Source organism: Paracoccidioides lutzii (genome assembly GCF_000150705.2).
Source record: "Paracoccidioides lutzii Pb01 unplaced genomic scaffold supercont2.6, whole genome shotgun sequence".
Taxonomy (NCBI): Eukaryota; Fungi; Ascomycota; class Eurotiomycetes; order Onygenales; family Ajellomycetaceae; genus Paracoccidioides; species Paracoccidioides lutzii.
Window position 1 is genome coordinate 395,505 of NW_015440952.1, and position 22,987 is coordinate 418,491.

General features: G+C 46.6%; 9 protein-coding genes across 9 annotated transcripts; 5 read left to right on the forward strand and 4 right to left on the reverse strand.

Annotated features, from left to right (window-relative positions):
* Nucleotides 1–312: 312 nt before the first annotated feature.
* Nucleotides 313–3,028, reverse strand: PAAG_02706 (WD repeat-containing protein; the record flags this gene model as incomplete). Its single annotated transcript, XM_015844726.1, has 2 exons — nucleotides 313–2,723; nucleotides 2,794–3,028. 2 exons carry the CDS (start codon nucleotides 3,026–3,028, stop codon nucleotides 313–315), a joined length of 2,646 nt encoding a protein of 881 aa, XP_015701804.1.
* Nucleotides 3,029–3,611: 583 nt separating this feature from the next.
* On the reverse strand, nucleotides 3,612–4,061 carry PAAG_11541 (hypothetical protein; the record flags this gene model as incomplete). Its single annotated transcript, XM_015847175.1, has 1 exon — nucleotides 3,612–4,061. The coding sequence occupies one exon, from the start codon at nucleotides 4,059–4,061 to the stop codon at nucleotides 3,612–3,614; it is 450 nt and encodes a 149-aa protein (XP_015703199.1).
* A 456-nt stretch (nucleotides 4,062–4,517) lies between these two features.
* PAAG_11542 (hypothetical protein) lies at nucleotides 4,518–6,482 on the forward strand (the record flags this gene model as incomplete). Its single annotated transcript, XM_015847176.1, has 3 exons — nucleotides 4,518–4,937; nucleotides 5,008–5,562; nucleotides 5,631–6,482. 3 exons carry the CDS (start codon nucleotides 4,518–4,520, stop codon nucleotides 6,480–6,482), a joined length of 1,827 nt encoding a protein of 608 aa, XP_015703200.1.
* Nucleotides 6,483–6,869: 387 nt separating this feature from the next.
* Nucleotides 6,870–8,457, forward strand: PAAG_02708 (hypothetical protein; the record flags this gene model as incomplete). The annotated part of the gene is made up of 2 exons (XM_002795186.1): nucleotides 6,870–6,978; nucleotides 7,052–8,457. The coding sequence occupies 2 exons, from the start codon at nucleotides 6,870–6,872 to the stop codon at nucleotides 8,455–8,457; spliced, it is 1,515 nt and encodes a 504-aa protein (XP_002795232.1).
* Nucleotides 8,458–10,050: 1,593 nt separating this feature from the next.
* PAAG_02709 (hypothetical protein) lies at nucleotides 10,051–11,786 on the forward strand (the record flags this gene model as incomplete). The annotated part of the gene is made up of 4 exons (XM_002795187.1): nucleotides 10,051–10,135; nucleotides 10,243–10,715; nucleotides 10,825–11,110; nucleotides 11,185–11,786. The coding sequence occupies 4 exons, from the start codon at nucleotides 10,051–10,053 to the stop codon at nucleotides 11,784–11,786; spliced, it is 1,446 nt and encodes a 481-aa protein (XP_002795233.1).
* A 720-nt stretch (nucleotides 11,787–12,506) lies between these two features.
* PAAG_02710 (hypothetical protein) lies at nucleotides 12,507–13,763 on the forward strand (the record flags this gene model as incomplete). The annotated part of the gene is made up of 1 exon (XM_002795188.1): nucleotides 12,507–13,763. The coding sequence occupies one exon, from the start codon at nucleotides 12,507–12,509 to the stop codon at nucleotides 13,761–13,763; it is 1,257 nt and encodes a 418-aa protein (XP_002795234.1).
* An 876-nt stretch (nucleotides 13,764–14,639) lies between these two features.
* On the forward strand, nucleotides 14,640–15,590 carry PAAG_02711 (hypothetical protein; the record flags this gene model as incomplete). Its single annotated transcript, XM_015844727.1, has 3 exons — nucleotides 14,640–14,815; nucleotides 14,945–15,198; nucleotides 15,268–15,590. 3 exons carry the CDS (start codon nucleotides 14,640–14,642, stop codon nucleotides 15,588–15,590), a joined length of 753 nt encoding a protein of 250 aa, XP_015701805.1.
* A 115-nt stretch (nucleotides 15,591–15,705) lies between these two features.
* PAAG_02712 (sucrase/ferredoxin domain-containing protein) lies at nucleotides 15,706–18,786 on the reverse strand (the record flags this gene model as incomplete). Its single annotated transcript, XM_015844728.1, has 4 exons — nucleotides 15,706–15,976; nucleotides 16,194–16,561; nucleotides 17,596–18,351; nucleotides 18,445–18,786. 4 exons carry the CDS (start codon nucleotides 18,784–18,786, stop codon nucleotides 15,706–15,708), a joined length of 1,737 nt encoding a protein of 578 aa, XP_015701806.1.
* A 3,106-nt stretch (nucleotides 18,787–21,892) lies between these two features.
* Nucleotides 21,893–22,987, reverse strand: PAAG_02713 (hypothetical protein; the record flags this gene model as incomplete). Its single annotated transcript, XM_015844729.1, has 4 exons — nucleotides 21,893–22,379; nucleotides 22,438–22,517; nucleotides 22,662–22,853; nucleotides 22,940–22,987. The coding sequence occupies 4 exons, from the start codon at nucleotides 22,985–22,987 to the stop codon at nucleotides 21,893–21,895; spliced, it is 807 nt and encodes a 268-aa protein (XP_015701807.1).

Here is a 22,987-nt window from a genome sequence, read left to right on the forward strand (position 1 = left end):
AAGAGCATGAAGAGGAAATGCTTGTGGATATAATATGTTAGGAATCCAAAACACAATTTGCCAACAAGGGACAGTTCGAAATCAATGAAAGATGAAATCAACAAAATGTTCTCACGCTTGCTAGCAAATCCATATGCATAGAAAAAAAGATGGTTCCTTTTATGAATAAGTTTGCGATATGAAAGGGAGCTGGTCTCGCATAATGGAAGAAAAGTAGCGAAGTAGTGCAAGGAAAATTGGTTACGAATACCCGCAATTAATTGAGCATTGCCCAACAAATTTGCAAAAGTACATAGAGTATTCGAATGACCTTCAAAGACCGGTGAAGAATCGACTAGCCCATTCAAGCTCCGGATCACCGTTCGCAAAATCCCATCCCACAATCTTGTGATCTAAACTAGCACATACAAGTTGCCGCGCGTCAAATTGTAGTTTGAAAACTCTGGCGGTTGGGTGGGCTGCGGGACGGGGTAAGGGCACATTGGCACCGAGTATCTGGGCTTGAACTGGCTGAAGTGCTGGGGGAGCCTCTTGAGTGACTGCATCAACCGCCGGGTCCACGGGATTCGGTACGTTATTATTTGCTGTATTTTCGGGCTGCATTGCTCCTGGTGCAAGAGGGTCTTGTTGCGAAGTTTGGGGCTCTGGTTGCTCTGCAACGGAAGGCTGAAGAGATTGACCAGGGAACGGAGAAATTGGTTGACTGGCCAGGGCGCTTTGATCTTGAGAGCTGATTGCCGCTGCTGCTCTCGCTGCTTCATCCTGGCGAAGTCTTTGCCCAATTACCCATTTACCTTCCAGATCTTTCTTCCATATAACTATGGTTTCGTCGTAAGAGCCGGATACAATGCGTCCCCAGGTGCTTCCGCCGCCGCCAGGAGGAATTTTAGCTCCCAGAGCAATAATGTCGCTTGGACTCTTGGAACCTGCGATTGTAGCCATTCGCGACCTTCGTTCGCGACGGTTTGCTGAGCTTGATTCAGGAATATCGCCACGTAGTTGAGCCTCCCAATATTGAGTGTCTACCGCCATAGCTTCGAGTCGCAATGTCTCTTCTGCCCCGGGAGGATCTCCAAAACCTGCTTGAACTGTCCGCACGAGACCATGGTGTCCATGCAAGCAAGCAACTTCAGCCCCCGAGGCGTGGTCATATATTCGTATGGTATTATCATTACTACCGCTGACAATTCGTCGACTATCGAATTGTACGCACGCAATGCCTTTCTTGTGGCCGATTAGAGTCTTCCGACAGATCCCATTACGTATATCCCATACTTTGATTAAACGATCCCCCGAGGCAGACACAATTTCATTCTCGTCGATCTGAATGGCGTTCACGGCAGCTCCATGGCCTTCAAGGGTCATAAGTAAGGAGTAAGGTGATAGAACCTTGACCAGTCGATTTGCGATTTGGGTTTCCAACACACTAGGAGATATCAAAGAGGTATCGACGATGTAGGACGGATATCTCGCACTGGCGCCTTTGAACAAGGAGGGATAATTTTTATCCGTTGGCGATAGTTCCCGTCTGTTCCAAACTTTTATTGATTTGTCCTTTGAACAGGTCACCAAAAATCGATTATCGAAGCGCAAGTTTAATACTGAGTCATCATGCGCATTGGCAAGCTCTTGAACCATTTCTCCCGTAGAAAAACGCCATATTATGACGCTCTTGTCGCTGCTTCCAGATATAATGACATCCTCTTGTGGGCTAGGGTCAAATTGGAGACAGAGAACGGACTTGCTGTGCCCCATCAAGGGGCTCCCTCTAAGCGTCCTTGTTTCCAGATTCCAGACTCTTATTGTCCTGTCACGACTGCCACTCACAAGCCATTTACCAGAAAACTGGAGAGTATATACGCATTCTGTATGCGCCTGTGAGGGATAGGATGGGTGTGGCAGCTGGAAATTGGTATAGCGTCCCTTCCTCCAGTTGTCTTCTAGTTTTCGTCGTAGCCTGTATAGATATGGCCAATTTAGTCTAGATGTACCATTGATGTTCTTCATGAGTTGTGGAGGCACCATGGGGGAAATGTTGTCTGCTGGAGACGATTGAAATGAATGATACTTCGCAGAGTTGTTAGTCTGGCTAGACTTTCGGCTGTGGGGCAAACCGCGAAGTTCCAGAGATTGGCGAGGGTGGCTTTGTTCTGACGAAGAGCTAACCGAGTTGTCATCATGGCTAGCATCACGCATCTCGTGGTCGCCTTCCGCATCAGCGAAGACACTAATGTCCGATGTAGAAATCCCATCAGCTTCGACCGTTCCATGCTGCTCATTCCATGGGGGGCTTGCATCTTCCATACTGTCGTTTTCAATTCGGGAATTTCTCTTCGAATCGATCCACCCTGGTGGAACACGTCGCTTTAGCTTTGGCTGCCCCTTATCTGTATCCAAACGCCTCGTTCTTGACTTCCGGTTGTGTGAAAAGACTGGCTTGGAGAGGGTTTGCTCGAAATTTCGAATCGCCTCCATGTCGAAGCGCCATCCTTCTTGAGTATAGAGATGCCTCCATAGCTGGGAATCTATAATTCTCTCTCTCCACGATTTCGATGCAAGTGAAGCAGTAAGCAGCGTGGAAGTGTCAAGATATGAGAATATTTCCGAGGTGATTTCGGGAGGAAGTTTGAGCACAGGATCCATGTGGAGGAAAGGAGTCAGTCGATCCACAACCGCAGCTATTGACGACGTGCGCAGGGTTCTCAATATGTTGAAAGCCAATTCTACACCCAATGTTGACATTAATAATCGCTGCAACAAGATAGCTAGTTAAAAAGAAAAGGACAAAGTCACCTGCTCTGTCAGTTTCGCTGAGTGCAAGCATCCAACTCGGGAGAACTTCGCCTTCGTCTGATGATTGAACTACCTCATTTTCTGCTTGTTGGCTTCTAGTTTCGTCCGAGTAACCTTCATCCAGCTTGAAAGATGCTAGGACGGATGGAGGAGCAAATTCTCCACGATATTTTGCAACTTGTTGTAGCCTTGGTGTCTGTACGGCGCCCGCTGTCACTGCGGCGTCACATTCCATGAGGGTGTCACTCTGGAGTTATGCTGAGATCTGATGAGGGGTAATGAAATATAGCAAATACGCGTAGTTATGTATGATTAAACGGTCAAGGTACGCTCAAGGTCCCAGTTCAGTATCAGAACGGAGTTCTGATACTGACAAATAACAACCTTACTTCGTCGTGTCTCGAGGCAAAACTTGTAAATGGGGAGGGAGTCTCCTGGTTGGTCCTGCAAAGTAGGAACAGAGAGCACAGGTACAAGCGAATTAATAGCTGAGATGTTTGTAATGGGTTGCCGGAGAATGTGTGAACAAAGGAAGGTTAATTGTAAGTATATATTAAAGAAGCAATGGGATTATTTCTTTGGCATGTTTCAGCAGAGCAAAACAGCTTCGCAGTGGACTAGTTGGTTTGATAGCGCACCCCACCATCCGAAGGCCGTATATACAGCTATATCCTGCGCAACGCAACCTGTCCTCCTCGTATAAAACAAAGAGTTGTGCCTGTAGTGAAGTCAAGTTGACTTGAACGACGCGAGAGGAGTAGCTAGTGATGTTTCGTTAATCCTATTGTAGTTAGTTGCTGTAACTATGTAGCTGTGCATTACGGTTCCTTGTCCCATGGAATTATCTCCGATGGTCGCGTGGGTGGAGTTGCAGCTGAGTCATCTGCTGTTGCAAGGAGTCGGGTCAGGTGATGTGCCATGATTGTTTTGGCACTAGTCCCGATTAGGTCCGGGCTCTCCGGTGGTTCCACCAGCTTAGTCATGGTACCTGTGCAGGCGGAGCCGCATGCCCGATCCAGCCGAACATGCTGAAAAGCGTTGACTCCTGAAACATGACTACACCATCCAACAACTTCAGGCCCATCTCTGGCGCCCTTGTCACTCTGCGTCTGCCATCCAGCCATCCACTCAATGCACCTATGCACTCTCGTCGGCAAATACGCCCTCGCTCTCCTGCTTTCCCCAGCACAGAACTTTCGGTTGTCGTGTGTGCTTTCGAGGTACGTCGCCCTTATCCTACCCCTCTCCCTCCTCCTATCCGCGACCATTTAGATCACCTCCAATCCAAGTCCAAGGTGCTTACAATCTTCCCAGAAACTCGCCCATCACTTAGATTATTCTCATCCTTTTCGTTTTAGTCGTTCCTGCTGAGATTGCTTCTTCTTTTTAGCGCCTTTTATGCGCCGCACCGTACAGGGCTACCCTGCCTATACTTGACCAATTCCCAAGAGCCGCATCTCTCAATCATACCGCGAAACTCAACAGAGAGATCGAAAGCACCCATCTCGAGCCCTTACTGGAATTCCTGTTGCCAATTAGCCACATATACCGTCTTATACGCTTGGTCCCGTAACTTGTTTTGGGATATAACCTACCTAGGTAGTTGCTCGACGACCCATGGTCTCGGTACCTGAAAAGGACCAGGAAATCTGGCCGGGAGAGTCAAAGTGAACCTGATTCGATTTGAAGTAACCGCATCGAGATATTTGCGTTGACCAGACAATATGGATCCCACCGCTGCTAATGGAGGCCCAGTTATGGCGGAGGATAATATCATCAATCGAAGAGGGGGGGAATCGTTATTCCAGAGCTGCGCAAGCCTGAAAAAGAGACTTGCTGAGGTCCCTGGTTTCGAGCCCCATCTTGCAGAAATGGCGGAGATGGACAGAACGGATGAGGCGATAGATCCTGTTGCATCTATATGGAGATGTCTGCGGCAAGGATATCCGCTAATGACAATCTTCAACGCCTCCAAGCCTGCAGAGCCCCTAACTATCGACACTGATAAAGTCCCAGAGGCAAGACGGCCAAAGGCAGCGGCTTTTAAGTTTCTCCAAGCTTGTTTGTTAGAGTTGGAGTTTCCCCAGCAGGAATGTTTCCTTATCACTGATCTTTATGGGGAAAACACAACGGGCTTTGTGAAGGTGGATATCCCCTCCCTCCTAAATAACTGGGATCTTTTTTTACTGCATTTTCGCTAACTTTTTGTGTAAGGTCATTAAAATGGTCAGCCGCGTTCTAGATATTCTTGAAATGCGTGGTCAGCTTTATCAACCTTCTGCAACAGCCGCCGGTCCAAACCAAGGTGAAAAGGTCAAGCTTACTCGGAAAGAGCATATTTTGAAAGAGATGCTGGAAACAGAACGAGATTATGTCCACCACCTTCAAAATTTGCAAGCGTTAAAAAAGGAATTGGAGGAAACTGGGGCTCTTAATGGCGATTCGAGCCATCAGATCTTTTTGAATCTTAATAACCTTCTTGACTTTGCTCAGCGATTTCTTATTCGTATGGAGCAACACAATGCCCTCCCTGAAGATACGCAGAACTGGGGGGATCTTTTTATCCAACACCAGGAAGGATTTCGCCAGTACGAACCTTTTATCGCCAATCAACTTCGATGCGATGTTGTTTGTGCAAAGGAATGGGATAAAATCAAGGCTGCGCCACGGTCTATTGACCTCCAACAAATGGTGGCACAGCAGTCCACTCTAAATGGATTTTTCGTCAAACCATTTCAACGTCTTACTAAGTATCCTATGATGCTCTCGGTAAGATTTAGTATGCTGGGTTACCATTATAACTTGCGGCCAGTCACTAAAATGTAACTTGTCTATAGGAACTGAGGAAGCAGACCGATCGCGAAGACCTTGTTGCCGACGTTTCCACTGCCATTGACATTGTTCAAGCGGTTTTAGACCAAGCAAACCGTGCAGTTGACAAAGAACACTTGGCCAACGCCGTTGCCGATCTCGCTTCTCGTGTTGATGATTGGAAAGCCCTTAAAGTTGATATATTTGGTGAACTGCTTCGGTTCGGCACTTTCACCGTGCTGAAGGGTGACGGAGGTAGAGATTCAGAAAGAGAGGTTCGTACGGCCCTTTCACAGTTTAATACCCAACATTGGCCCATTCGGTATCGCCGCCCTTCCCTACGTAGGCAATCTGTGAAAATCCGCATGTGTCTGTTAGGTGTCGATTCCCTGACACCCAATCAACCTTCCCTAACAAGGCTATCTGGATTCTATCCCTCTGGAACTCCTTCCCAGGACCCGTCCCCTAGATTATCTGAGTTTACGGTTTTCTCGAGGAAATCAAGCTTTTGCTCTACGACCTTGAAAGGATTTGGCCTTCCCCTGGTGGAGAAATCTCACCCACCTCTTGCATCTAGTGGACCTGGGCAATTAGAACACTTCCACCCACAATCCAACATTTCCATGGCAGATGATTTCCCGAGTCAGCCAGGGAGCACTAGTTACAAAGGACCCTTTTCTCCTGGCACCACCCCACCATCCCCCTGTCCACAATTGCACAAACAAAAGAGCTTTCCCACCCAACTATCTGGGTCTGATAGACGGTCACGTACCTTGTCAACCATTGATCGTCTAATTATTGCCAATGAAAGCTCAAGAGCTAACTTGGATGATCACCTTTCTTCACCAAAACGGAAAGGGCAGGACAAGCATAGCTAGCCATGGCGTTTCTTCTCCTTTGTTTCGCGGGCGTTCTGGATATTCTTCGCAGAATGCTTCTCTTCTAACCCGAGAGGAGAATTCGAGTTGGTCCCATGGACTCCAGGGTTCATTACAATCTCTATCCCCATACGCGTTCTTTACATGATACCTCTGTCTGCACTATCTAGCATTGTTCCTTTAGCGAGTTCCATCCCAGTGGCCAATATAACAGGACATTGCATTAAACCAATTTCTACGTGACTATAACACGGAACTGGAGAACCCTTTGACAGAAACTGTGGCTAACTTACTATTTTTATGGTATATCAGTATCACATCTATCTTTTCGAACGCATACTCCTTTGCTGCAAAGATATAAACCCCAACAAACAAAAGACCAAGCTCATGAGCAAAGAAAAACCAAATGCTGCGGCCAAAGGAAAGCCACGACTTCAATTAAAAGGTCGAATTTACATGGCTAATGTTACCGAAATAATATCACTTCAAAGACCAGGTCTGTTTCTTCTCTCCGTTTAGTATTGGGGGGTATTCTTCGGCATATTTTGCTAATATAACTACACTTTCAGGATCTTACAAAATCCAAATCTTCTGGAAAGGTGATCCAGGTGTTGTCGACAACTTTTCCATTCGCTATACAAATGAGGATACTATGCGCAAATGGTACAAAGATATTGACACTCAGCGAGCTATTCAAAACGAGGAAAGGGCCACCCGGTACACTGGCACCTCTGAAACAGAGTTCACCTACCTGAAGATGGGACCCAAAATTCAAAATCCCTATCAGGAGGAGTACGAAGCCGAGGAGGAGCTTTCTCGGGAAAATACCAATTTCTCAGACTTTTCAGTGTCTAGAAATGCTTCAAGTACGAGTTTGCGGGCGCGGGCGCGGTCGGCTACAGGTGGTAGTAGCGGCTCTGGTCCAATATCGAGCCGACCTCAACGGTTTCCCATGCCCGAACCACCTCTTTCGGTTTCGACCCATTTCCCTAACGGGGCCATATCTCCCGGAGATCGGAATGGGAACTCCTATTTCTCTCCAGTCACAGAGACTGGCTCTACACGTTCCAGCTCTCAGACCATGTTTTCGTACTCACGCCAAGTCACACCATCAACTCCTTGGATGGATGACTCTAACCGGTACACGGCTCCGGCAATGCCAAGAGCAGCATCGAGAGACGGCACAACCTCCAACCCATACTTCAGCCACAATAACCAAAGGGGCGCCCAGCGTCCCTCACTCCCACCCCTTTCTTCGTCCCATCATTCCCAACATGGTGGAATGTCTCAGTCCAGAATGCGATCTGCAAGCAGCCCTGACATCCACCACCATTCCAACGTACCCGACTCCCGCCGTCATGTTAATGGTCATTGCATGCAGGCGGTTGATAATGTCCCTGTTCCTCCTATTCCCGCCCACATGGCAAATATGAGAGCTCCCGTTAATCGCAGCCAAACTAATTCCCCAATAAATAACAATCTTCCTATCCGGTCCGCCACACAATCACCAGGCGTTCAGCAACGTCATGGGCACCCACAGGTCCCATTCGCCGACGCACAGTTATATAATCGGATTGATACTCGTTCACAGCCACCAGCCACATCGAACCTCATACAGCCCCCTCTATCCTCTCCGATGAGCCAAGACGGCGAGCAAGAACTCTACATGCCTAGCCAATTAAAAGCCAAAGTTAACTTCGATGACAACTACGTTACATTGGTCATTGCAAGCAACATTCTGTTCCGATCTCTAACCGATCGTGTCGACGCAAAACTTGCTCGCTTCACGGACCGGTCTATTGGGAACAAATCTGTGAGACTGCGGTATCGAGATGAGGATGGAGACTTTGTCACAATTGATAGCGATGAAGCTGTTCAACTTGCCTTTATGGAGTGGCGCGACCAGCACCAGAACATGTTGGCCAATGGGCAGGTTGGGGAAATTCAACTATTTTGCCAAGCCGTGGAAAATTGAGAGTCCATGTCTCTTGGGAAGAGGTTCCGATCTGTCTCTGGAGCCAAAATCTCCCGTGCAATAGTAGGAACTGGTATTCTTCTCTTTCTAACTTGGATTTCTTGGATTTCCAGACTTCTCTTCCATTCTTCTTTCTTTTCATTTATTCATCGACGCATCCCATGGCAGTTTCCGGCGTCGACGACTTGGTTTGTTTCTGATTTAGAATCAGTAGGATTGGCTTAAGAACTTCGTTGCTTTAGTCGTTGTTAGTCGTTATACACTTGATTTCCCACTCACCACGCTCCACTCTCCACACAGCCGCAGCGCCAAATCCAACAGCGTGTTGGACGTCGATTCAACAACAACCACTTCCAAACACCATTTGCGCTTCCCTTCATCTTGCTTTTTGAGGGACGATAGCATTTGGATCAAAGGAGTCAAGCTGTCACTTTTTGTCGAGAAGCCTATAATATCTACTGCTCTGGCCCCGACTCCCGCTTCTCCAGTTTTGTTTTTGTTTCTACCAAATTGTGACCCCTGTTAGCCTCGTCACCACATGAGAGACAGTGGAGGTTCCTGTGGACAGACATTGGGTTTGATTTTCATCCTTTCCGTTATACCATCAAAGAAATGACCGTATGATTGTACGCACCCTATTTAGATGTTGATTTTTGTGTTTTGATTGACCCTCCTTGGCTACGTTGAAGAGCACATCACCGAAGACCTTAAATATCTTCTGTCACCGTCAAGCATGCATCTTTTGCATAAGCCTCTATAACTACACCTTGCTATCATCTGTTCAACCCCCTCCCCCCCTTTTTTTTTTTTTTTGGGTTTGTTTAGCTTTATTTTATCTTGTTTTCTTTTACTTTACTTTTCCTTGTGCTCGACCATGGAAGCTGCATGGGGTATTTCAATCTACCTGTGAGGTATCTGCGGCCCACCCAACATCTATATATATACGCAATAAGTATCAGGAAATGGATTACTGTGCAATTTCGTAGGTTCTGTATCAAATCCAACGGAGGCATCCTAGGCATATATTTGCTCATAATGACTCTATGCCCATCAATGTGAAGAATCTCGTTTCAAGGCCAGCTGGGATCGACTCGACTTGTCCTCAAATTAAGGCATTAAGATTGGAAGCCAAAGTATACAATTTCAGCTCTAATTAAACCTCGGAATTTTTCAACCAGCTGGAATGGGCGAGGTAAAGTGGTTGGCGGTCGATCATCGTCTTGGCTCGCTGTTCTGGTTTGTGATATGCCCCTGCTTGCCTCAGCTAAATAATGTCAACTACGGAATGGTGACATGTCAACCTCGATCACACTCACTGCGCATTGCGCATTGGGCAGCATTAAAACCCTGCGCAATCCCTCTTACAGTGCAGGGGATGTTTCACAGCCAGTCATGTTGCAGAGCAAATATTCACGGGCCCTTGAGTGAGGCATTTATAATATGATGGCTTCCTTCTGTCCTGGAAGTTGAAAAGCATGCATTCTAACCCCCTCCACTACTCCCTAGAACACAGAGAAAAAAAAAGAAAAAGACAAACTCATAGATATCTGACTTACTTCGTAACATTGTGAATCTCCTGCAGTACCCTAAACAATGAGTTTCTCAGGTCGTCGACTCTCGCTCCTGAGCCCTTCCCAGAACCGCCGCTTCTCTGCCAGCAAAGAGCTTTCTCAGAACGGTTTGTCATATGCCAACCATCACCCTCATAGCGACCCGTTAAAAAAACGGTAGTGTGTGAAGATTTTTGCCTATGCTCATTTTTTCAAATAAATACGCCTGTAACAGAGAAGTCCTCCAAAACCCACCGTCAATTCCGAGATGCACACGAAGGTCACCGTCCTCACGCCGGCCTAGACGCAACCCGCGCCTCGACCGGCGTCGTTTGGACCACCGAACGAGCTTCTGAACACGGGTTCCTTGAAGACCCTTCCTCATGGGCTAATCTAGGTCAGGGTGCTCCTGAAGTGGATGACAATATTGCTGGAAGCTTTCCCCGTCCCACTTCGATCCCTATAACTTCCGCAGTCCGCGAATATGGGCCAACGGCTGGCATCAAGCCACTTCGTGCGGCTGTTGCGAGGTTGTATAACGAGCATTACCGACAGGGAAAACAAGGCTATACCTGGGAGAATGTCTGTATCGTTCCTGGTGGGAGGGCAGGGTTGATTCGGATTGCGGCAATATTGGGCAATTCCTATCTGTCGTTCCCCATCCCAGATTATTCGGCGTACTCGGAGATGTTGTCATTGTTCAAGAATGTGAGTGATCTATCTCTTTCTTTCGTTCTCTCCGGCGTATTTTGTGATCAAGACTGGAAGATATCTTCGTCCTTTTGTCTCTAGGACGAATGTTGATAGGGGGGTACAGTTTGCTGCGGTTCCAATGCCCTTATCCGAAGCGGACGGGTACCATATACATCCTGATAAGATTGCGGAGGAGATTGCTCGAGGTACTTCAGTCCTGTTGACGTCCAACCCCCGGAACCCAACAGGTCATGTTGTCAATAATCCTGAGCTGGCTAAGATCCAAGATATCTGCCGCGGAAGGGCAACCCTGATCTTGGATGAGTTCTACGCTGGGTATAATTATAGTAATGGCTGCGATGGCTCAACTACTAGTGCAGCAATGAACATCGAAGATGTTGACACCGATGGTATGTTTATATTAGATATCTCTTTTTCATTTACTTTTCAAAACATCCTCCTTCCAACTAATCTCATTGATCAGACGTCCTTATCATCGACGGTCTGACCAAGAGGTTCCGCCTCCCTGGCTGGCGAATCGCCTGGATCCTAGGGCCCAAGGAGTTCATCGAAGCCCTTTCCTCCGCCGGTTCCTATTTGGACGGCGGTGCCAATGTCCCCTTCCAAGAGGCCGCAATTCCAATGCTGGAACCGTCTCTTGTCCGTGCAGAAATGAAAGCGCTGCAGGTCCATTTCCGGGACAAGCGGGACTACGTGCTAGGGCGTCTGAAGGACATTGGATTCCAGATTAAGGATATACCAGATGCTACATTCTATATCTGGCTTGATCTCACTGCGCTGGATCCTCCTCTGCCAGCTTCAGCAAACATCTCGGATGGTCTTAATTTCTTCAACGCTCTGTTGACTGAGAAGGTGATTGTTGTTCCTGGCATATTCTTCGACCTGAACCCGGCGAAAAGACGGGATTTGTTTGACAGCCCCTGCCATCACTTTGTCCGGCTCAGTTATGGGCCACATATGGACGTTTTGAAGCGAGGATTGGATGGCATTGAGAGGGTCATTCGCCGCACGAGGGGGGAGACCGTTGTCACGGATTTGGAGGACGAAAGTGCTGTTCAAGATTAAACTCCCAAACAACTCCCCGCCGCCACATACGTTGTTTCATTTTATTTGCTTTGTTTCTTCGTTTACTATTTGGAGCCCAGATGACTGGATTTTTCTGTCAGTTGACCTTTTTGAATGGCTTCTAACACCTCGATCTTAATTTCACTTTAGAGCAGAATATAAAGTGGTTCACAGTCATCAATCTTATATGTTAAGTTTACTTCGCAATTAGTTACTGTGTAGATAATTAGCTATATTCTCTGTAAACGAGAAATAATCCTCTGGAGAAAAAATGTGCCTAAGCTAACTACCAGATATTTCCTATAGAGAAAAGCTCATAAGAGTATGATGCCGCTAGTAACAGCACCTTGCCTAAGCATGAATAAACAATGCCGGGGACAAGTTAGACCATACACAGATTGCTTCCCTCCCAAAAGACATTGAAAACCAGGAGCGATATCTGTATCCACGTGAATTGTTGGTCTCCTATTGCGGGGGAAACTCTATATGCGGTACGCGGAATCACGTGTAGGGCGGCCGCTCGGGGCAACGGGGTGTCCTTGGCTTCTGACAAATCCTTCCTCACGTGCATCCTCTCTCCATAAACCGGCTCTTCCCAGTCAAAAGGCGGGAGTCGCAAACTTGAACGACTGTATATCTCAGTGCTCAGGGACAATGTATTGTTCATAAACCCCCCACCTCAACCGATGTCTCTGCTGCTTTGTCCAGGATCCAGACACCATGTCGAAGAAACCGCGGTTATCCCGCATCTTCTCCACCACTTTATTTACTGTTTTAGCTTTTGTCCTTTTCGTTCTCACGCTCCTAACCCCAGGGGATATTATCTACCAATCCTTCCAATCTCACCGGCTGGGCAACATATTCATTGTCAGCGGTGTTTATATTATAACACTGCTTCTGGCTATGCTGGTTTATGCCAGCCGTATTTTTTCAAACCGGAGTGTTCTTTCTGGTATCCCCAAGCCTTGGGTCCCAGTGGAAAAACCTGATGTCCCTAAGAGTGTACGAAGACTCGTTGTTGAAGGCCTAACCAGGAGTGCCGTAATTGCTCAGCAATCACGGCCAAGAGACAGGACTGGAGAAGACAACAGCGGGTTGAAACCCAGCTTGACCATCCCTGCTACAGAAACGCCGCCCTGGGGATATATCTCACACCCTGGCTGGACTGCCCCTGACTGTCCAGATATGCCTAGCCAAGAATTTGAGCCCGTGATAAGGGAGCTTCCCCATCTTATAGAGGCAAAAGCAGTATCTCTTGCTCCTGTGGATCCTCGTCACCACACCGCTGGCGACCACAACGCTGATCAGTCCGGCGAATATCAATCAATTCCGGATTCCCGGATAGTCGAAATCCTCAGGCGACCACGCAACATGTGCCTACGTGACTATATCAGTCATCTAACGAATCTCAATCTCGTAAACCCTCCAGAGCTGGGCCGCTCATTTACCCGTCTCTACGAGCGCGGCAGATTCGCGAACATGCCCTTGAGAGAGCCGGAATTCAGGTCCCTTACTACCATGTTTGCAGAGCTCTTGCGAGGCATGACGGCGCTTGATCGGGAAATCATTGCAGAAATCCAATCAGAGAACTCTGTCGACAGCACGGAACCAGCCAGTTCAGTCTCAAGCCATATACACCCCCTAAACACCATGTCTGCAAGTTCCAGTGTGTTCTTGGCGTCCTCCAGTCGATCCGGCCCCGATAGCAAAAACAGCCAGCGCAGACGCTTCCGCCCCTCCAGCACACCCAAGAGTGGATCCTTTAATCTTGATAGGTCTAGTGATCACCAAAGCTTGCGTTCTTGCAGCAGTGGAACGCCGTCTTTGCAAAATTTGCGTCCCAAAACCTCCAGTTCCAATTTTTCGGCTTCTAGTGACGATGAGAGTGTTATTCAGCGCACGCAGTCACAGATATCTCAATTGAATGCTACTGATGTGAACACACCTGAGGAATTTGCAGGAGTAGAATGGCGGTGATGCAGATAAACTCATTTCCTCATCTGTCCTTTTACGATTTTTTTCCCCAGTGTATGAGTATTTAACTTCCCCCTTCCATTGGCTGTTGTCTCAATTTAAGCACAGCTTCTTGCCATTTAATAGGGAGGGAAACTGGCTTCCTTTTTTCTTTCGCTTTTCTTTTCTTTATCCTTTGTGCCTTTTATTTTAAGGTGTATAGGTGTATAAGGACATGGATGCTATTTCTTTCTTTTTTTTTTTTCTTTTTTTTTATGCTGATTTTATATATACCCCTGGAGTTCACAGTATGATGTTGTTGCATGATTGATCTTCTTTCCTCTTCAATCCTTATAGGAGTATGGCTATTGTATAGAGTTGCATGTGATTTCCCTATTGCACTTGTGCTCATTACTAATCAATTATTTTATTTTGCAAGGAGTCTCCTTTCTATTCTTTTCTTAAAAGATATTATATCAATGTTATCATCTGCCACCTGCAGGCCTTGTGTCTTCCTCCTCACTCTCTCTATCCCTCTCATCTTTATCTCTCTCCGTCACACACACATACTTTTCTTTCCTTTCCTTTTCTTCTTCTTTTTTGATATCTGTTGGTAAATGAAAGAGAGTACGTCCAAGTTCCAGTTGAGTGTATCATGAATATTGATGATTACCTTTTTGATAGATGCCTGAGTGCATTCATATCTACATACCTCTCTTCAATCATGAACACCTGGAAGTGGTGCATGCTGGTTTGGAGTCAGAGCTGGTTGCTCTGTCTGGCCCAGAGCAACCAGCACAATAATTTCAGCATCTTCACACATAAAAACAAATTTCAGGTTCAAAAATCATCCAACTAGCATGGTCTGATAGGAACACCCAAAGTCGAGGCAGCATAATCATGTTATCGCAGGTTCCTAATCAGCTTTCCTCCAGGGCTCATCCAACTGACACAATCTCCGGCGATTTTCTCGCCCTTCCTCCGTCTCAAATCGGGAGTCCCCGGAAAGTGGGCAGCAAAATTCCCGGTGAGACTGTGAGTCGAGAGGCCGAATGGTTGCAAGGCTTATTTGGAAGGTATGCGCAATACTGACATATTGGATATTTCCGTTCTTCCATTCCCAGGGGATATGTCACAGGCTTCCAAACAGCCGCTTGGGGGCGGAGATTTTGTTATCTGTTCAAGGAATAACTAAGGAGAAATAGGTACTTCGATTCGCAACCTTATTCAGATGTTACGTTGTACCTCGGTCCTCGAAAAGTCAAGGTCCATGCCCATTACGAGATTCTGAACATGTTGACTCCCTACTTCGACAAGGCTCGTAGAGGAGGTTTCAAAGAGGGCATAACCAACGAGTTTTACTTTACTGAGCACAACCCGCACGCTCTCTATCGCATGTTGCAGTACATTTATACGTCGGACTATTCACAGGTGGTAAACCAGTTGAATGATGCAGCTTGTGTGTATACATCTTCTATATAATCTCACTTTCCCCATTATCCCCCTACTCATATTTGTTGTCAAACAGATGATCCGGAATTGCTCATGCATACGCAGGTCTACATTCTTGCAGACTACTTCGATGTTATTGGTCTGAGAGGGCTCGCTTTTATAAGGTTTGCTAGAGTGGCCTTGGTCCACTGGGAGCGCGATTCGCAAGTCGAATCAATCGATTTCACCCACAGCTACTCGGATACGAGGAGGAGGATTATACCTGCATTCACGGACTACGTGGTCGAGCAGCATGAAAAGGCGGGCTTTGGAGATTTCCTCGATCAACATGATGGGTTTGTACAAATTGTTGTTGAATTGATGTTTGAATTTAGGAAACCGTATCTATTTCCTGTCTGATATTTGCAGAGGCGATCTCCCTCTCCCCAGGATTGAGTAATTGCATCCTTGCGCCCGTACTCAACTTGACGACGAAACAGGTGCTATTCCCAGTTGAAGTAGATAGCAAACCAGCTTATAATAATTTAGTCTCTACTTCCTTCCCATACAGCCATCTCTCTACTTTCTCCGCTTGCTCCTCATACCATCTATTCATAATCTCCTCTTCCGCATAACCCATATGCGGCGAGAGCAAAACTTCACTCCTCCCCTCCACTCCCCACCTTGTAGTCCTCCACTGGCTATCCCCCGGCAAAGGCTCCACATCAAACACATACAGCGCAGCCCCCTTAATTCTCCCATCTCTCAACATCTTCAACAGCGCCGTCTCCTCGACTAAATCACCCCTTTGACGTATTCACAAACAACGCCGTAGGCGTCATAGCGCCCAACTCCTCCTCCCCGATATACCCTTACTTCTCTCCGAAAGCACATAATGCACACACAAGACATCTGCTTCCTTAAAAAGCGCCAATTTGCTTGAAGTCCACTCCAAAGGTGCCCGCTGGTAATCCTAACGCAATGAGTCTCTCATCCTCATCCTTTTATGTGAGGCTACTCGACCTTGCGATAACCTGCATGCCGAACGCCAAGATTCCGATCCTTGCCCTTGCCCTGCCTAGTGTGCCGAGCCCGAGGATCCCGAGAGTCATCCCCGCCAACCCCATCGCTAAACCCCCCTGCCACCCTCCGCTCTTCACGACAGCATCATCCCGCGAGATGTGCCGCGCCAATCCTAGGATCAATGCCCGGGTATGTTGAGTTGTTGGGCTGTGGGATGGCAGGGAGGACTGCTTTTGCGGACCACCTGCAATACCGGTCGTCCCTGTCACAAGAATGCCCCGCTCCGCGCTTCCTTGGAGATCTATGGCGCGGTTGCGGTGGCCGGTCGTAAGGAGGTTCTTTGAGATTGGGGAGGGATGAGATGATCTCTGCGGGGAAAGGAGTGCGTTCTCGCATGGTGCATATTATTTGGTACGGGCGGAGCCGGCTGATCAGGGCAGCTTTGTCAGATTCATTGTGCTTTGCATGCAATGTTTCGGGGAATGAGGTCACAGTTGTGAGGCGAGGTTTAAGGTGTAAGAATTTGGCAACGCCGATGTTTTGGAAGTCATTGTTCTTTTGTCCCCCTTTTGCACTTGTTCAAGTATGGCAAGGTTCAGGATTAATTAGGCTTGGTTCTACCATGGTTAATCCCAACACCCACACTGCGTGACTGGTGTTGATATAAACTAAATACTCTGGGAAATTACGGGAGGGGAGGAAGTGATCCCGCAATCTGTAATCCCAGAGCTTGTCGCATCGCACTAGTGTCTGGGGTATCGAGATAACCGGGATGGAAATTCGGCATATCACAATTGTTGCCAACTATGCTGGAAGCGCTCGAGAAGGGACCTGTGTGAGGACTATTCTAAGGTGGGAGTGGAGACGAGATACGAGATGTTTAGCCGAAGAACTGGTTTTGGATGGAGCTGGAGGGAATATTCTTCTCTTAATTATGCTCTTACAGACTACCTATTTTGCCGATATCAATTTCCATTTCCATTTTAGATATAACCAATTTCTCTCACACAACGCAAAAAGAGTGGCTCAAGCACCAGGCTTACAAGGATAAAAATGGCCGAAAATGGATAAAATCAAAAGCGTACCCGATTACTCTCCAAAGAAAACCCCTAAACCTATTCACGCTTTCTAAAATTCCCTAGAGGCTCCAAAATTGCAAAAGTTATATAAACCCACAAAAAATCATGATTAGGATTGCCGTTCCTAGATATTAAAATCCAGGAGGATTAACGTCATAGGAATACGAAAATGTCATGCAGATGAGAAGGAAAATAAATAAATCCCCCCAAAACCCCAGATTTGGATTTCAACATAAGTTGTATAAAGAACCCCGGAATCAAAGACAATTAAAAAAAAAAAAAAATTCTAGATCAACGTTCATCCGATATGCTCACCAACTCACGAGCCCTTTCTCACGGTCAAAGCCTCCTCTTAGTTGGCTTGCCGGTTTGACAACCTTCCCTTGCAGTACGGTAAATTTCACAATCCCTTCGCAATCTTCCGGTCGTACTCTCGCAAGCCATATTCCCTGCACAGCACCTTCTTCAATTGATACTGCGCTTGGCTCAGTGGTAGAATCTGCAAAATCGCTATTCGTCCTTCTCCGGTACACGATCACATTGGCGGCGTATTTGTGCCCTCCAACGTGGCTTATAAAATAGATCCCTACGCCACCAAGACGCTCGTCGTTGAGGTCGCGATACAATCCACGAGCACGCAGGTGTCTTTCGAATTCCCGCCGGAGCAGCGGGGCTGATTGGCCGCAACGGGCGTCGCGCGTCCGTTGGGAACAGAGGAGAATTACAGCAGTGTGTAGACATGGACGGGAACGGAGAGGGGTTAGCGCCGTATAGTCGACGGAGGAGCTGGTGCCTGTTAAAGTTGAAGGGGATGTCGTAAGGGTTGAAGTGCCTGGATCTGGTTCTGGGGGAGGTGTATTCGTAGAAGGCGGTTCGCTGATGTTTGAGTTGTATAGGGGTGAGGTGGTGGTAAGGGCAGGATTGACGAAGTAGGTGATGAGGTCCGAGGCAAGGGCTGGGGTGACGTGCTCGACCACGGTGAATGCGGGGAGGATGAGAGCTGTAGTAGGTTGCTTCCCAAGTTCGTGATGATGGTATTCGTCCGGAACTGGGATGTTTGAAGCAGAGAGTTTCATGATCTATTGGAAGGATTCAAGATACAGTTAACATAACGGGGCGAACCATGGTTAGAACCTGCAGACAGAAAAGCAATATTAATTTCATCACCATACCCCATTGCTAGGCTTCAAGCCACCCTTTTCAATAGCTTCCATAACGCTTCCCTTCTCATCAGCCACATCTCTCACCCAGTCCGTTTTGCCCGTTGCAATGAGCACATGGGTGGCCCATCCTTTGACATTGCCGTATAATTTATCCCCAGTATCGATGTCGAATTTGGAGGGGTATCGAAGAGTGCAGCTAACACAATCACGGTCGCAATCCTCCCCGTCGATTGAGGGATCAACCCTTGTAAACAGAGTATTCTCCGATGCTGTCGTAGTGGCGCTGTCTGCCAACGGGCTTTTGGTTCCTGCAAAAAGAAACGAGGTGCCGCGCCGCAACAGAGAATTCATTTTAGTTAATTCAATTTCTTGGTTTTTTCCCCTCGGTTTTACTCGACGGATCTGCTACACTTTCCAGTTCTCCATATATCTATATGCTTATCCAAAATGCACCTGCGAATGTATGTGGAAACGGCAGAAGGCCTCGTCGTAGATGTCTGAAAGAGCTTCACCAGAGATGTTGGCGGCTGGAGAGGTTATCAGATCCTTTTTATCAATCTTATCTGATCACGCCAAGGTGCCGGAACTTTTCCGTAGTTTCGCTGGTGCAATTTGTCAGCCCGAAATTCAAGTCGCCCGGGCCGGGGGGAGCCCGGAAATAGAACGAGTCAAGAAATTGAAACAGTTGCGCCGCGCAATACCAATTATCCTGCCAGTTTGATTACATCTAGGAAAACTTAATCCCCTTTCCCGTTCCAGTGGAGAACTACGTTTTTAAAGAATCAAGTTCGTGTGCTTACATTTGATAGCGCCCGACGGGGTTTAACTCCACTCGGATCAGGGCATTCCGCACGATAAACAAAAACCTAGCCGGCCCAGTGGAGATGGTTGCATTGTATCCTATCTCAGCTTCTATGTGTGTTCTCCGTTGCCATAGTCCTCTTTTAAATGCTCAGTCTCATCCTTACATGTATTGCGCATGATGTCTTCAGAGAAAATTTATTGTGAGGGCTAGGCATATGGTCATAGTGGTGCTTGTACATCTAGCCATGACACCTGATGGTTGATGGTGTCTACCCACATCCTCACCCACCTCGTACGATCACGACATCTGATCGTAAAACGGCAACCTTATCTTATACCAAAAAAAAAAAAAAAAAATCCCACCCACACTGCGATCTAGACTTTAACTAGGCGGTTTGACTTCTTTTTTTCTGGCCCTGCCTCCTTCTGTTTCTATCCACTTCGCTCCACTGCTCACAAATCCCCACAATCTCCCGTGGGTCACTGGCTTCCTTTCGCTATCTAGCTCCGGTAATCCTTCGTCCGCCGTCTTTTATCTAGCTCCACAGGAAGGATCATCAAACAGTCTGAGCTTAGAAGCAATTTTCATCGCCAGGCTAGAAACTCCACTGACCCCCGCAGTGTGCTCGGCAACGTGCTTTTCAGTATCCGCTAAAATGGGATTACTTGATGAATGTGGAAACCCGTCTGCTATGCATATTATGCAATATTGACGGAGAAATCGTCTTTATTCCAACTGTAATATGATGTTTTCCTATCCACATTCTCCTCAATGAAGGAACGCGGGCACTTCACACTAGCTCAGAATAGTAAACTTTCAGGAACTAACAATTGCAAAAGATGGAGGAAGAAAAGGAACCTTGTTTGGCCTTCGAGGAAATTTGCATAGTAGCTGCCTACGTGGCTATTGCAGATCTGCCTATTAGGTAGCAGAAACAAATGCATATAGCAAAATAAAACAGGAGATCAATATAATTTTGGAACGTATGTGCAAAAAAAAAAAAAATCATCTGTGCAGGGCATATCCTCAAGGTGCGCTTGATAAATTCTCCCTGAACTAGCTGCTAAACCTTTCGGATGTTCCATTGTTCTATTAGACCCCTCGTGGAACGCCAATCAGCAAAAAAGCCTTCCTCAACTGCAGGATGAAGCATACAAAGGAGTGACCTTAACAAACAGGTATATTCACAAGCAATTTATGAATGTTATGCACAAAAGAATCCGAATAAGTTTGAGAATCCATATATATACCATGCCGCAGGGGAGTTTAGGTTGGGGAGTTCGTGCTTGAGGGTTGTGATATATCCAAAGTTTGAACGAAGATGTCGGATTCGTTGTCTCCTCCTAATACCTTCCTCCCTTTCATTTCATATCATGTAGGGTATGTTGCATGCCCTGGTCAATTATTCGCATCTTGTCCATATTCCGCATTCTCACTTTTCAAACTGGCTGTGGCAAGGGCTACGAGTGCGGCTCGTAACATTGCCTGCGGGAGTGCGTGTCACAACTAATTGATATAGAAAGTCCCGTGCACTATGGCTCTGATGACTTCATATTGGGTGAGAAATGCACAATCCCTGGGTACAGAATGGGGAAGAAAGTTTGAAAAATGTGGTAATTTTAGCGTGGAGAACAAGTGTATACACATCTAGCTGAGCTAAGGGACTAATAAGGTGTTATTACAACAGTGAAAGGATGAGGAAAAGAGGTAAGTAAAGGACGAGGAAGGAAGATAGTGGAAAGGAAAAAGGAGCCATGGGAGCTGCGTAAGAAGTCGAGGAGAAACTAAATGGCGCACAAGACATAGTGTAGATGGTGTAAACTTTTTGGCCACGCAAACATTTATTATCAAGAGGATGTGGAGAATATCAGTCCATGAAAAGGAATTAATTGTGAAATGACACACCCCGTTGAATCTTCCACCCAGTCTTCCTGATTGAGACGAACAGAAGGACTCCATATTTTTTATTTATTTATTTATTTTTTTTTCTTTTTTCTTTTTCTTTTTCTTTTCTTTTTCTTTTCTTTTTTTCTTTTTTTCTTTTTTTCTTTTTTTTTTTTTTTGCTTCAAAGAGTATCTCCAAAGAATGAGCTTTGTGCATCAGAAAATCGGAAATCTGGAACGGATGACGGATAGTTTAAACAAAGAACCAGAAACTTTCAAGAGATATAGATACCAAACGATGGCGCCCCACGCAAAACAGCATGTCAAACTGCAGGAAAAGAATTTTCAAAGCCCAAAAGAAAAAGGAAGAAAATAATAGAAAGATAAAATAGAAAAGAGAACTCCAGTCGCCCAACTGTGTCGTGGGATATATCACAGTGAAGACGTTGTTTATTTCACCTATCTCGTAATCTTCATTCACTTGGCATCAGAATAAAGTGGGATGAGAATATGGGTGTTGTTGTTGGGGCCCATCTTTGAGCTCCGCGATCGCCATACGCCCATTAGCCCCGTAAGGGGGGGTATAAAGATGGGTAGAATAAGAAAACTGTTTGCCCAACGGAAGAAAGATCAAAAGACGGAACGCCATGGATGATTTGGGCCCTCAATGACTGAGTCCCAGTTGCAAGCTGCTTGGCTATGGATATTTCTTCAGGTCATTTGTTTTCTATTAGAAACCAGCAAGAGGCCCCGTTCGGGAAGATTAAATCAACTCTTAATGGCTAAGAATCCCCAGCCACTATCTTCGTAGGAATGGAAAATTCGCGCGAGAACAGGTTTGTCCATGGAGATTTCTTCATGGTAAATTATGGGAGGTCGAGGCTCATACTCAGACGCTGGTGGGAATCGTGGGACGGATTCCACCGTGGTGGGAGGAACATTGAAGCGTTGTATTTGAGGATTGAAAACAAAGACCGAACCGGGATAATTCATTCCAGCACCGATCACCGTCTGCTCTCCAGGGACCGGTATTAAATGGACCGGAGGCTCTGTTTGAGGAGGGTAAAAGTCATTTCCAACAATTTGCAAGAGTGGATATGTCTGTTGGTTATCTCGGAAATTACTTTCTGGAGGTAACAAGCTTGGAGATGGTTGCAGATATAATGGTTCCTGGGTTGTGCAAACTGGCTGTGGGTTGATGTCAGGTTGATGAGATCGACTTTGGTGTTTGGTTAAAGTTGTTTTCCGGCAGAAGCTGCAAGGAGATGTCAACATATTTGACCCAAACAATGACAGAGAGATATAAGAGTTACCTTCGCCCGCACTCCAACTCCATGCACTTATATGGCCTCCTGCCAGTATGTATTCGCCGATGACGAGCTAAACTTGAGGACTAAAGCCGAAGTTAATTCGACGGTTGGACAAATGGAACAAAACAATTTCCACGCCAAAACAAGGGATGAGTTTCCGGAGGATGACTCGCAAAATTTAATCCAACGTGTACAGGTAGATACCAAAGTCCTCAATATTCACTTACATCAGAGAATGCTTTACTGCAGCTTTCATAATCGCATACATGGGGCTTCTCCCCAGTATGGGTTCTGGAATGGACAGTCAGGGCAGAGCGCTGAATGAAGCTTTTTGTACAATTCGGAAAACCGCATTCATAGGGTCGTTCGTTGGTGTGTATTCGAAAATGTCTGCACAGATCCGATTTTCGGTTGAAAGCCTGGTACAGGATAACAATTGCATCCAAATCAATCAACCCATTCAGATCATTACGGTTGAGTAAAGATGGCAGCCGATCTTTCATACCTTCTTACAGCTATTCCAAGCACACGGAAAGATGCGCGCACGAGGCAT